Source organism: Neocloeon triangulifer, unplaced genomic scaffold, assembly GCF_031216515.1.
Source record: "Neocloeon triangulifer isolate White Clay Creek 2 clone unplaced genomic scaffold, ASM3121651v1 ptg000014l, whole genome shotgun sequence".
Taxonomy (NCBI): Eukaryota; Metazoa; Arthropoda; class Insecta; order Ephemeroptera; family Baetidae; genus Neocloeon; species Neocloeon triangulifer.
In genome coordinates this window covers 18939911-18953376 of record NW_026775556.1, presented here as the reverse complement: position 1 = coordinate 18953376, position 13466 = coordinate 18939911, and the positions used below count along the sequence as shown (strand labels likewise).

At 34.1% G+C, this 13466-nt stretch overlaps 1 protein-coding gene across 13 annotated transcripts in view; it reads right to left on the bottom strand.

The window, feature by feature from the left end:
* Positions 1-13466, bottom strand: part of LOC132200125 (cell adhesion molecule Dscam2-like) — a 137053-nt gene that overhangs the window by 46953 nt on the left and 76634 nt on the right. For all 13 annotated transcript variants that reach the window (XR_009442148.1, XM_059625339.1, XM_059625343.1 and 10 more), the window contains exons 4-5: positions 10302-10451; positions 2280-2397 (exon numbers count right to left, since the gene is read on the bottom strand). Coding sequence is in view for 12 of the 13 variants with exons in the window: in XM_059625339.1 (XP_059481322.1) it covers positions 2280-2397; positions 10302-10451 (268 nt within the window). In the remaining variant the exon portion in view is untranslated. The remainder of the gene's footprint in view (positions 1-2279; positions 2398-10301; positions 10452-13466) is intronic.

Sequence of the window (13466 nt, the reverse complement as noted above, 5' to 3'; positions counted from 1 at the left end):
AAAAAAATCTAAGGAATAAGCCAACAAAATTTCTGAGAAATTTTTTAGGTGTAATTATAACTTGCTGTGGAGCTCTCCCATTAGTGCCAATATTTAATAGCTATTATATATTTGCTATTGGAATAAATGTTCTTCTTTTCTTTTATTTAATTAATTCTTAATGCTTCCATATTTAAAATGGAAAGTACCAAAGTCTGCCCATAATTATAGAGAAATTTGAATTCATCATTCAAGATGATGACAGTGATCATAAAAAATATTATGTCCCTGGAGTGCTTTTCTTTGCAGATTTTGGAGTTGATTGCTGGGCATCAAAACTCATGGTCCGTTTCGAGAGAGCAAAAACGGGCCGAATTATTTCACGCCCAAATGAAGATAAATTCCTGTGTGTGCTCAAGTTTGCGGCAACACCGGTGAACGTATAATAGTGGAGCCTGGGGATTTAATTTGGAGCGGCAAAAGGAAGAAGTGTGCTCGAACGGTGCGGAAAGCTCGAGACGGTTCAAGAAAGGCAAAATGTTAATGAGGTGTATGCGCGCACTTGACGGAATGAGAGTTTTACTGCGAAAGTTGCGCGAGGGCTATTCACAATATGGTAATGCCCGCATCGGCAAAGCTGTCTTTTAAATTCGCCACCCTCGAGAAAAGCTGCAACATCGCGCGCGAGATTGTGTTGGAGTCTCGGGATTGCTCCGAAGGGTTATCTGTTCGCATGCAAATCGAGCAGCTCCGTCCGTCGTATAAACACGCGGCGCTCGAGTGGAATTTATATTTATTTGCTCCGCGCTGTGCTCTTGCACGAGAGTTCTTGAACGATATCTGATTATTGTTTGCATCCGCCAACATCTGTCCAATCTAAATAAAGTGGAAATCAGAGCCGCCGACCTGACACGGTACGCCGGAGAACAATACTGCATTTACGTGAATTGAATGAAATGAGGGGAAATATTGAAAAACACAGTCGGCGCATCAGAGAAAATGGCACAACGATAAAAGAGCAAAAAAGCATCAACGGCGCGTTTTTGAAATATATTTTAGGCAAAATATACGTTTTTTTTCTCAATATTTATTATTTATTTATTTATTGTCGTTCATTCTTTATGAATTAAATCAAGTTGTGAGAGTAAAAAACAAAGACGTCTCTCAATTTTAGGCAGCTAAGGAAAGAGTTCAAATTTTTTCGGATTTTACAATGGATTTTATTATGTTTTGAAATCTTCAATACTTCATAGGCACAAAATGAGAATAATTATACCCAAAAATTTTGTTAAACAAAGCAATGTAATAGGCTAATACTGATAGTATTAAATTTGATAACAATTTCACTTATAATTTAAAACTAAACTAACTTAAAATTTTTTAAAGCAACAATGGAGTTTTAATGCTAAATATTTTGTTTAGATTTATTTATTTTTATTGAATTTTATATATTTAAGTGTAAAAAATTACAATGTTTCCTTCGATATCTATGTACTCTATTTTTAAATAAATAAAAAATAGCTTTATTATTTATTAAAACATAATATTATTCTCACCCATGCATAAGATAATTAAATGTTATGTAGCTCTACAAGTAAAATCGGAGTTCTTTGACATCACGAGTTAATGTAATAAATTTAAGGAATAAACTATTATAAAAATTGAAAAATCTTTGTAGCAAGTAGGATTGGGAGATAAAAGCTATTAGTGTAACGAAATTACGGATTAATTTATACGATTTGAAAGTTTCGTAAGCAGAGTTCAGTAAATAAATTATCTGAAATTTAGCACACATTTTAAAATATGAAGATAAAAAGAAACTTTTTTATTCTCTCTATATGAGATTTGATGTAACAAACAACTTATTTAGCGCAAATTATAATTTTCTTTCCGTGTTGAAGAATATTTTTATTCTTCCGTTGATATAATTTTTTTTCTGAAAAACAACGCAGTATTCAAAACGCCTAATGATATGGTAAAAATAAGTTATTTTGGTCCCTAGATTTTCTTAGCCTTAAGCTCAAAATTCTGTAGCTGGCAGAGACTGAAACCCGTTATGCAAGATTATTCGCGTGAATCGCAAGCCCAGTGAACACACGCGGCGAATTGCGGCTCTGCAGAGACCTTGTTAGGCGCAAATCAATTATCGCGAATTTGGGCGTGCGATGTGATCAATTAAGGGTGTCGCGCGCGTTAATTAAAATGTCGCGGCTGAACGAGCCGCCTGTGTTATGTACTTCACATATAGTATGTAATGGTGTAGCATGCGCAGACGTGGGGTGGCACAATTAAATACAGACCTGTAGCTGGGTCGGGGGTTGGCGTAGGCCACGCACGGAATCACCACCGTGTCATCCACACGAGCAGTCACCGTCACTAATTTGTCGTACAGGATTGGGTGCACCAGACCTCGTATATCTGCAACATTTTAGTTTGAAACGAAAATTAATTTTATATTTGCTAAATATCTTCACACAAATACATATCTTTAAATTATGTTAACAATATTTAATAAAAATTTAAATGAAAACAGATTTGTGGATATAAATTATTAATAAATGTTTTTTTAAATTTATAAACCTTATATTTAAACATTTTAACTTGTTTTATGCATTAATATAATTTTTAATGGATATCATCAAATTGGTGGTTTTAGGTTTAATTTTTGATTAAAAATTAATCTAATAATTTTAATTTATATTAATTCATGTTTTGCCTCTTAATTTATTAACAATAAGACCAGATATAAATTTACTTCAACTAATCCATTGGATTTATTACAATTATCTCGGAATTAAATTCATAGGTTCTTATATTGCACTAATTAATAAATTAAATATATCAAATACATAATATTGCGAGCAACATTTAATAAATCAATAATGTGTCACAAAAATTGGAAACTTCATGTGAATATTAAAAAAGTTTGCACTCGCTTTCACACAAAAAAAAATGGAGTGAAGTTTCAAGGGTGCTGATTTACAGCAAAGCCGTTAAAATCTCCAGACAATTTACTCCGGAGGAAAGAGAAAAATAATCAAGCCGCAAATCTTTCGTCTGCAAGCTCAGAATATATTTCCGACGCCACTTCTTCCCTCTTTTTACGCTCGCATAGTTTTTAAGTAAAGCGCAAAACAAGCCTCGGAAATATTACTCTGCGCTCGGCGGCGGCTCAAGTGGCTAATCCCCGACGCATGTTATTATATCGTGGCACCAGCCCCTTAATAATATGCAAATATGGAGCACGGAGGGCCGCAGGGAGGCGTACGCATTGCCAAAGAGGAGCGGCTGGACTAGCGCATAACACATGCAGTATTTTTTCTTATATTTATAAGAGAGCCAAGCCAAGGGTACTCTCTTGTGTTTTTCATGACCGGAAGAAAAGCGGCAGGAAACGGGAGCGAGAGAACCAAAGCTGAGCTCACTTGATGCACTATTCATGCAGTCAATCTGCGGCCGTCCACGCAACTCTTCAAAATAGCTTTAGTATTTATAATTGCAAACACTTTAAAAAATATTTTTATGTAATTAATTATTTTTAAATGTAATTATATTTATTTTTCTACTCAGGTCTTTTAAGGTCTTTATTTAAATTTTTATTAATTTTAGTTTTATAAAAGTAGATTATTTATAATAAAATAATATTATCAAAAGTTACTTTTTAAATATCTTAATATTAGTATCCTATACATAGATTTTAATTAAATCTATAATCATCTTTCAATCAAACCCAAGTTGGAAAACTATGTAAATATTCTATTGTAATTTGGGATTTGCTCTTGATTTCATCTATATCACAATAAAATAAAGGAAATGTAATGAGTGTGTACTAAAAGTAGAATCAAATAAAATTGATAGATTTTAAGATGTATATATTGTACCTTCATTTAATTATAAGACAGCTAAAACTATGTCAAACTGAGTCGTAACCCGCAGAATTGACAAATTTTTAAAAATGAATTTCAGGAAGAAATTTCGGAACGTTTGTATGAGCCAGAATTAATTTTATTAAAGATGGTTCATGGAACAAAAGTATAACGTTGCTCTGGTTTAGTCACACAATTTTGCATTAAAAAATTATATGAAACTGTAATAATTTTTGCATATATCACAATTAGTTTAAATAAATGAGCTATAAATTTTGGATATTTAATTCAACAGGATTTATTATTTCAATTGGAAGTTGAATAAAAAATTGACCGGTAAAAGATTATTAGCAATATTTAAATTTGACAACGTCAAAACAAGTTGATAGAAAACAATGGCTAAAAATTAGCGTTTCGGGAAATATGAAATGACTATTGTTTTCATAAAAAAAGGCAAAGGAAGTGAAACAGGAATTGAATTGTTAAAATAATTAAATCACCAAGTCAGGAAAAATCTATACAATTTTTTTGAAAACCTCACTGATGGTGAATTATTTTAGTGTGCATAATTACCATAATTAGTAATAAATTTATTTTTTATTTTCTATTTATTGATCGTATTTTACTTTCATGGTGTTTTTTTAAATGAAATTTTTGCAGAGAAGAGCGAACTGCCAGTTGATTAATTTGCCCGTGTCCACTTTGAAAGCAAAAGTGGATATTATCCCGCTGAGTATTAGCTCGAGGGTTAGCAGAAGGGAAGGAAAGGGTTTTTGTAGTGGACGAGGTCCCGTCAGTTTCCACTACATATGTGCGCGTCCATCCGCCCTTCTTGCAGCGCAATTCCCGCGGCTGCCGAGTCCATTTTTGCTCTTGAATTAATTGAACGTGCGAACAACAAAAACAGAAAACACACACACACGTCCCGTTCGCTTTCACTCTCGGAGTGGAGGAGAGAAAGACACGTCCCCTCGGACAACAAACTAAATGCTAAATAATTCCGACGTGGTTTGTTCTTTGCCCGACGTTGCAAGGAATGAAAAAAAAAATCAATGCTGCAGAGAGAGAGAGAAAGAACGAAAGAAAGAATAAATAAGCTCGGAGACTACGCGGCACAAAAGCTGCTTTTCCCAGCGCGTTTAAAAATGCAGGCGAACAGATTTCCTAAAGGATTTTTCGTCCTACTTGCCGCGACACAGGGAATAAAATAAAAGAATGCTATCGGGGATTGCGCTGCAAAAAAAGGGAGTTTTGTTTGGAATTCAGAGGTTTATTTCGTGGGTCGAATTATCATACAAGACAAAAATTTGCTATTCGGAAGAAAAGTAAATGGCGTGGAAGGAGAGGAGGAAAATATGTATGCTGGAATTTTATTGCTAATTCGCTGCGTTCAGAGATAAGAAGGGGATCAAATGCTTGTACTATAAAATTCTGCGGTTGATTTACATCATTTTTTTGTTGCATATCAAAATAAATATAAAAATAAAAAGTCGTAGGGTTAAAAAAACTTATTTATTATTACATAGAATAAAAAAAGATTGGAAAGTGAAAAAATCAATGGATCTAAAGAATTTAATATAAATCCTAGGGTAATAGATAATACATAAGTTTAATTAAGATAAAATTTATTTTAACATTTCTTTTTAATTTAAGGGGCTAAGTATTAATTAAATTGGTAAAAATTATATATTCAGTCACTGTTCTTTAAAAATGTGTCTACCAGGATATGCGAAAATATTTTAATTAGTTCTTTTAATTCACAGGAATAAAAATTAATTACATATAAAAAGTAATTTGTTTCAAATTCAAAAGTATTTTTTGCTAAGCAAAAATCAAGAATCTTTTAAATTTATTAATTGTTGCATAATTATGCTAAATTTTACCTCGATGCATTTGGGATCAAAAAGGGTCTGGCAATAAATGATCATAAATCGCAGTAGCGTCTGTGGTCCAAGGAGTTGGGTTGGCCAACACGCATTAGTGGCCAAATGAGCATTAATTACCGCAAGCGAGTTCTCTGTCCGAATGAATCCCAACTAAAAGTCACCTTTGTGCGCCCCATTTAATTTAATCTGCCGTACGCGCACCCTTAATACGGCGGCGGCCGGTCCAACTTTAAATGAGCAAAATTAATGGTCGGTCTGCAATAATAAACTTCTTGCGGGGCTAAGGAATAACGCAATTACATTTTGGCGAGAGTGACACAGCAACTCCTGCAAACTTCTCCTCGGAATGAATAAATGGACAGACGGACGGATGGACGCGCCGTCCGCGTTTCGCACTAATGAAGCACTTTATGCCCGGATTAGCCCAACGGCCGGCCAGGATTACAGCGGCACATATTTTTTTTCCGCCCGGCGAAATAATGCCGCATTGTTTATTTCGCAGCCAAAAGCTTTTTATTCTTCTACGAGGCTTTGTTGCCAGTGTTTGGGTCTCTCTTGCTTGACATGCGAAAGTATGCGCGTTGATTCATGACTGCTTTTGACGTGGGAAAAATGAGAGATAGATGTTTAATGCGCGACCACATTAGAAAGGTTTTCCTCCCTTTCATGCATTGAGGTAAAATTCAGCATCATTAGGCTACAATTGATAAATTGATAAGATTCTTCATCTTCGCCACATAATGAAAACTCTCTTGGTAAATTTTATTTCTTTTAGCTGCCTTCACTGTGTTTGGGGTGTGCAGTTACATAAATTTGAGAGCGATAAAAAAATAAGGGTTACCAATCTTTATAAAAGACCAAATTAAAAATCCTACGTTTTGCATCTGTAAAAATTTCATAAAAATCGGTAATATTTTTATTTAAAAAATAATGGCATATTTAGTAATTTCTTTTAAATCACAATTAAATGTTCTAAAATTAATTTGTTCAATTTATTACAAACATATTTTTTTAGTATCTAACATTTGCTTCAAAAATTCCAAAAATTCAATCGGATCTTCGCCTATCGAAATAAAAATTCGTAAGACTGCATCTTACATATTATTATTTTTTTTTGTATTTTGGTTTATGGATCTTTTTGTTAATTTGAATTTTTAGCAATAGTTCGAAAAATATTTCAGAAACTTACTTGATTTTTCATGGACATTAACCGAAACAGGAATTTCAAATTAAATAAATGCTGTAAAAAAAATATACTTCTTTAAGATAAAGAGCCTCTCTACCATTCTAATTAATAGAAATAAATCAATTATGGAAATACTGAGAGTTGCAAAATGAGATGCTTAATTTTGCGAAAAATAGGAATTACCAGAAAATGCAAAAAAATGGAAACAAAAATACATATAAGATGACTGCATAGTTGATAATGTACTCATTTTTTAACAAATCTAATTTTAATGTTAGAAAAATATATTATACGAGATTCCAGAACATAAAAGCCTCTTTATCGGTTTGAAGCTCTGTGATCTGTTATTCCTTTATTATCTTGTACTGATTTCAAATTTTATTATTATTTGAATTGAGACAGAACACTTCAAAATAATCATAGACACCCGATTTTAAAAAAGCCTTTAAGTATCCTTTGCAAAGAGAAAAAGTTTGGAATTATGTAACTTAAAAATGGACTTTTCATTTTCAATTTGAATTCAGCCGCCACATTTTTTTTCGCACTGAACGTCGCAATCAGAAACTTCTGCAATGTGAAAGGGAGAATTTCTGCGAGAGCGTGTTTCAATTTCCTCTTTTCATTTTCGAGAGGCGGAAACCGGTGAAGAAGAGGCGAAATCCGAGTATTCCATTTAGCCATAGCAAGCTCGGGCTAGCAATTATTTCTGCGAGAGACTCGCTCGCCTTGGCACCAAAGCCACTCCCTGTGCTGGAAACACAACAAAGGGCTTAATTGATTTCCTATAATGACACGCCAAAGTGGTTCTCGAGCTTTTCGGGGAGGAAAAAGTGTCTCCAAGAAAAGAAGTTGCAGGCCAAGAGTGTTGGGTTTCCGAGGCGAAAGACGATCTGGCTGTTTGTCGTCCGTCGGCCCGATATGGTTTGTTACTTTGTCAGACAAATACAAACACACACACGTGCCTCCTGCCGAACCAATGGAAATAAGTAGTGCAACACAAACGCAGACGAGGCCGTTCAGAGTCTCCCCTAACGACCTTCATTACTCGGATTAGAAAGCCAACAAACTAAACAATAGCAAGGGTCCTCACAAATAATCCGTAATGGTATCAGGTAGAATGTCTAGGAATAGCGAGCAATATCAATTTTCAAGCTCGTTTGCCGCCCCTCGAATTAGTTCACCCCTCTATAAATTAACTTTGTATAGCTGTAGGGGTTGCTTGTAAATTGTTATAAGAATTGAAAACGGTCAAGCCAAGTATATTAATTCTGTAAAGGGGTGGAAAACCATGGATCCTAATGCAACTTTCATTTCCGATTGGATGTTTTTTTCTAAGTTATTTAAACTTATTATTAGAAAAATTGACCAAACTTTAAAGTTATATCTTTCATTTGGGAAACTGAAAGTTGATGATTTTGTCCAGACTCAGTTTTCGTAAAACCGTATGAAATTCGCATTAAACAATAAAAAATTATAATTTTTCTAGCTGAAAATTTCCACTCTTTTTAATAAATTTAGAAGTTCTTTTACAGTTCTTTGAGTGATTAGAAAATAATTTTAACAAACTGCTTGGATTGAAGAGGATATGCAGAAAAGATTTTTTTTACCACTAGTACTTATTTTCCGAGAGGCTTCTGCGTTCTCCGAGGGGAAAATATCAGAGGGAGGATTGAAGTGCTGCGTTTCGCGTTGAATGGTGTTGTAAAATTTTATTCCAGTGATATGTGAGCGACGAGGGCGAGTTCAGAGCACTGTTTTGCCGGGCAAACCACTTTTATAGTGCGGTTATTTGAGGAGAGCAACATGAGTGTTCTAAAGTTTGAAATTTTTTAAACCTGCGTCCTGAGGAAATCACTGAAGCAGAGGGAATAATGAACCCATATCACATGAATTTTTCGGAATTTATAGATTATAAAGAGTCAAAAGCTCTATCATTGAAGATAAAATTTACTTACTAATTACTATTTAAAACAAGGTGTAATTTCATGCGTTTCTTCTTCATGAGTGTATTTCATAATTATTACTATGTAATTCTTTCAATTGAATTGTTTGCATTTTACATATTACAAATAAATTAAAATTATTATTCCTAATGATCGTTTAATGATAATTACAATTAAAATTATATGGGAAAAAATCATTAGAAAAAAACCGTAAAATAATTAAAATATTTAATTTAAAAAATAAAAATTTGTTCCATAATTTATATTGCAAATTTTAATTACTTAACAAAAATACTTAAAAGCTTTAAATAGGTTTTTATTTTTGCATAAAAACTAAAAAACTAGCCAAATGCTATCCTGTAATTCACATTTTTTCTTTCAATATTCTGAATATTCATTAACATTAAGATTGAAATCAATCAAATCTCTAAGCGCTATGAGTGAATATTAAATTTAAAAAGTAATCCTTCTTGTGACTTTTCATCATTAATTTCATCTTTGAATTATAATCACAAGGACCATCAACCACCAATAAATAAATAACCAATTTTTGGAAAAATCCCAAGTCTGCTCTTATTTGCCGCAACTCCAGGCCATTTGTTACTTGAGCTTCCGCAAACGAGTTTTTGATGATGATTTGGCCCTGCACGGCCACTCGCACGGGTCATTTCCCGACCGTGCGCTGCTATATTATATAAATTAAGTTTTTTTCTGCCTGGCATAAATAAATAAGACGGCGATAATAACCCGGAAGTGGACATAAATCCGAAAATTACATTTTCCAGCTTTTCGCCCGGCCGACTGTTTTTTCCTCCAAGAGGGAGAAGGGTTTATTAAATTTCCAGGAAAATATTTCTCTCTTTGGCTCGGCGGCGGAGCGACGACGACGGTGGTTTATTATTCAGAAATGCGCGAGCAGGATTTTTTTCTTTTTAATAAAAAAGAAAAAAAAGGGAAGTTGTGCGGTGGCACAAAGGCGAAATAATTACGCAGAGTTCACGACGTGCAGCGCGAGTCTGGCCGGAGAGTACTTTGAGGGCTAGAATCATTGTAATTACCGCCAACTACCATTAAACACAACCCCCCGTAAACGCTCCCCGTGTGGCAAGAAAAGAACAAAACGAGCGTGAAAGACGAGAGAGAGAAACTCACTGGCTTGCTCGAGCCAAACAATGGGCTAAATTACACACAACTCGGTGAAAAATTAACCGGCCGAGGCAAAAAATTGCGCAATTCCGAGCGTTCCGTTTCGCCATTTGCAATTCGAATTCGCTCGGAAAGAATTTATCGCCCGCATTCTGTTGCTTTTTTTTTTAGCAAATTTATTACGTTTTGCTCTTGATGTAGTGCAGACATTCAAGAGGCTTTTGTTGAAAAAAAGCAATTTGAAAGCGCGAGTGCTATTTTGGGAGAGGCGAATAGAATTGGGCACACAACTTACCAGTCAGCTGAATTCTGCCCGCATTGATGCTGACCACGGACTCTTGGGTCAGCTGGTGGTGCGTCCGGCAGCGGTAACCTTTGGAAGAGTCGGCGCGGGACACGTCGTTGATGAGCAGCTCACCATTGGGAAGCATGTGGTATTTGCCGTCTGTGAACAATCAGATAGAAAAATTTAAATTTCAATACAAATTAAAAAAAAAAAAAATTATGCGATTTAGGTTCAATAATGTTTAATGCACTGAATTAGGTTTAAAAAGTCTATTATTTTTCTAGAAATATAGTCTTTTTTATAATCTTAAATTATTTTCGTTGGTTTTTTGGTCCGTTTAATCAGCAGTTTATTATGCGTGTATTTTGAAAAGAAATCAAATCAATGATTGCAAGTCAGAGTCTAATAAAAATAAATCAATTTTACTGTGACTTAATTTTAAAGGTTAAAATCAAATACATTGAATTTCATTTAATGGATTCCGTAAATTCTAGGCGGCTTTCAGCAATTAAATTTTAGTTATGGTTATGAAAGTCTTAACTGTTAATTTCAACACTTTTCAGTGGATGAATTGTGATTATTTGATGAGTTTGAAGATAAATATCTTACCAATTGATCTATACACTTAAATTTTAAATTAATTAAAATATAATTACTGTGCCATTTTAATAGAATTTGTTCAAATTTCAACAAAACACTGATTTTATACAAAGTTTTTTCGAGTTCAATAATTTATAAAAAAAAAAAAAAATTAACAGTAATTTCTCCAGTTACGAAAATCACAGAAATAAATTCAAAAAAGTTCTTTATATATCCCTTTTTACCCAAAACACATACTTTATTAAAAAAATTCCAATAAATCAACACATTATTCAACCCTTTCGGCCAAAGTGTTGAGCCGTTCTGGCGACGAATTGCGTGGAACGCGGGCAGCTCATTTTTCTGCATCGGGCAATCTCCCGGGGGAAATTCGGCCAATACATTGTTGCTTGATTGAAGCGACGATAGGCAGTCTTTGGCTCTCTCAAGTTGCTTATGTGTATTTGTCTCTCTCCATTACAGGCGGATTTCTTTGCTTTTTATCGCGGCCAGCGAAAGGGCCGAATCTTTTTTGCTTCTGCTCCGGCTTGGCGAGGCGCCAGAATTTGTGTTCGCTCATTGTGTTTCTATCGCAGCGGAGCAGGGAAATGGATGAGAGATTGGCCTGATATGGCGAGAGAGATGTGAAAGTACACGACGATTTATTTATTGCATTGGTGCTCGCTGACAACAACGGGCAAGGCCGTGTAATTAATGTGTTGAGCAAAATGTGTTCAACGTCCGTGGAAAATGCAATAATGAAAAATAGATAAATCGTTATGAACGAAAATTACAATATTTTAATGCATCATTAGCAAAGTTGAAAACAAATTAAAATGCGTGGATGTGAAATTTAAACTCTGTCCTTTACAATTTATTTTGGATTAAATTTGAATGTTCATTTGTATCGTGCAGATTATATTTTTTTTTTTTTTTAGAAAATTTGTCTGCTTAAATAAAGAAATAAAAATTAATAAATCTATGAATACTAATAAAATATTTTGAAATTATTGCTGGAAAACATGTTTTGACATTTAACTGAATAATATTAAAAACAAATTATCTGAATTTCCAGTGAAATTTTGTTTGTTCCTAATAAACTCAATTTTGCAGCACCGCATTACTTTTTATTGGGATATTCAGCCGCATCATCGGCGAGCGATAAAATTCGCGGAATGGCCCGTAAACGTTACACACAAGAGCGCTTTTCGCAGCCGGCCCACGTTTCGATGCGAAAGTGTGAGCGGCAAGAGTGCATCCATCGGCCGCAAATGTGCAAATTCTCATGGCCACAGCACGGCCGTCGATTACAATAGTCTGGCTGGCACTCTATTGACTGTTTGAGCACCTCATTAAATTGCGCTCTATGAAAGCAGACGCGGCTTGGATTGGCCATTTAATTCATATTTGCCTCTCCCGAGTCTGAATTGACTTTGCATTAAGTATTTATATCCTTTAAAGAGGGCTTGTTATTTGAAGAAATATTTAATAAACGCAAAACGTCCCCCTTTTGCAGTGAATGGCCTCGGCGTTCTGCGAGATTTTTCAGCCGTTATTGTTCGAAATTATGTTCGCAGCCAGGAAATCTTCACCGCGAGGCTATTATACTGTGTAGTGATGCATTCACTTTATGCGAGGCTTGCGGTGGATTAAATGGCAGAGAGCAGCGTTCTCCGATATTGGAGAGGCTGCTGCTGCTTTCAAAGTGGAGCTTGTTTACATCTGAATTAACGAGCAAAAAGCAGTGCATGTTTTTTTTTTTAAAGATGGTATAAAACTCTACATACAGCCAGGTTCATAATCTTGTATGAAGCTGCGCAAGAAAAAACTCAATCCAAAATTTGTGAAAAGATTGGAAGGAATTATTTTTTTATTTAATTAGGATGAGAGTTATTAATAATGTAACGCTGGTACAAATCAGGAATAAAAATTTCAAATTAACATTTTAATTTCAAACATCACAAAAAAAATCCTTCAATCCCTCAATAAGCTTAGATTAAAACCAAATAAGAAATTCATAGATTTTCAAAATTAGTTCCCAAACTTTCATTCCAATATTTCATACCGATCATTCATTAATGGGTCTCATTTTGTTTTGAATCAGACAACTTTTCTGGATCAAACTTTGGTTAAAATAGTGGGAGGGTGTTTTCATCATGGAAAATTGAAATGAAAACTGAAAATACAGCGACTGTTTTTAATTTTTATTGACAATTTTTGATGCTTCATAAAAATTAAAAGCCAATGTTAATAGTAAAATTAGAAAATGCCAATTTTGGTAAAATTAGAAAATGCCAATTTTAATATTAATAGTAGTAATAAACTGGAAAATCTCAACCATGTCAATAATATGAATTCTTTGTAAATTAAATAAATAGGTATTTTCTTATCATCGCAGAAGAAATTGTTTTCATTACTTGAACAATTGATTATGTCAATGAAATTCGCTCCAAAACTTTCTCATTTGCTACTAAATTGTTCCAAGAAGCGTTTCAATGAGATCTTAATCGCATGATTCGACTTACTCAAAGAAGCGTCTCCGCCCTTTTATATGAAAAGTGTCTTATACATTTATCCCACTGAACCAGATTATGA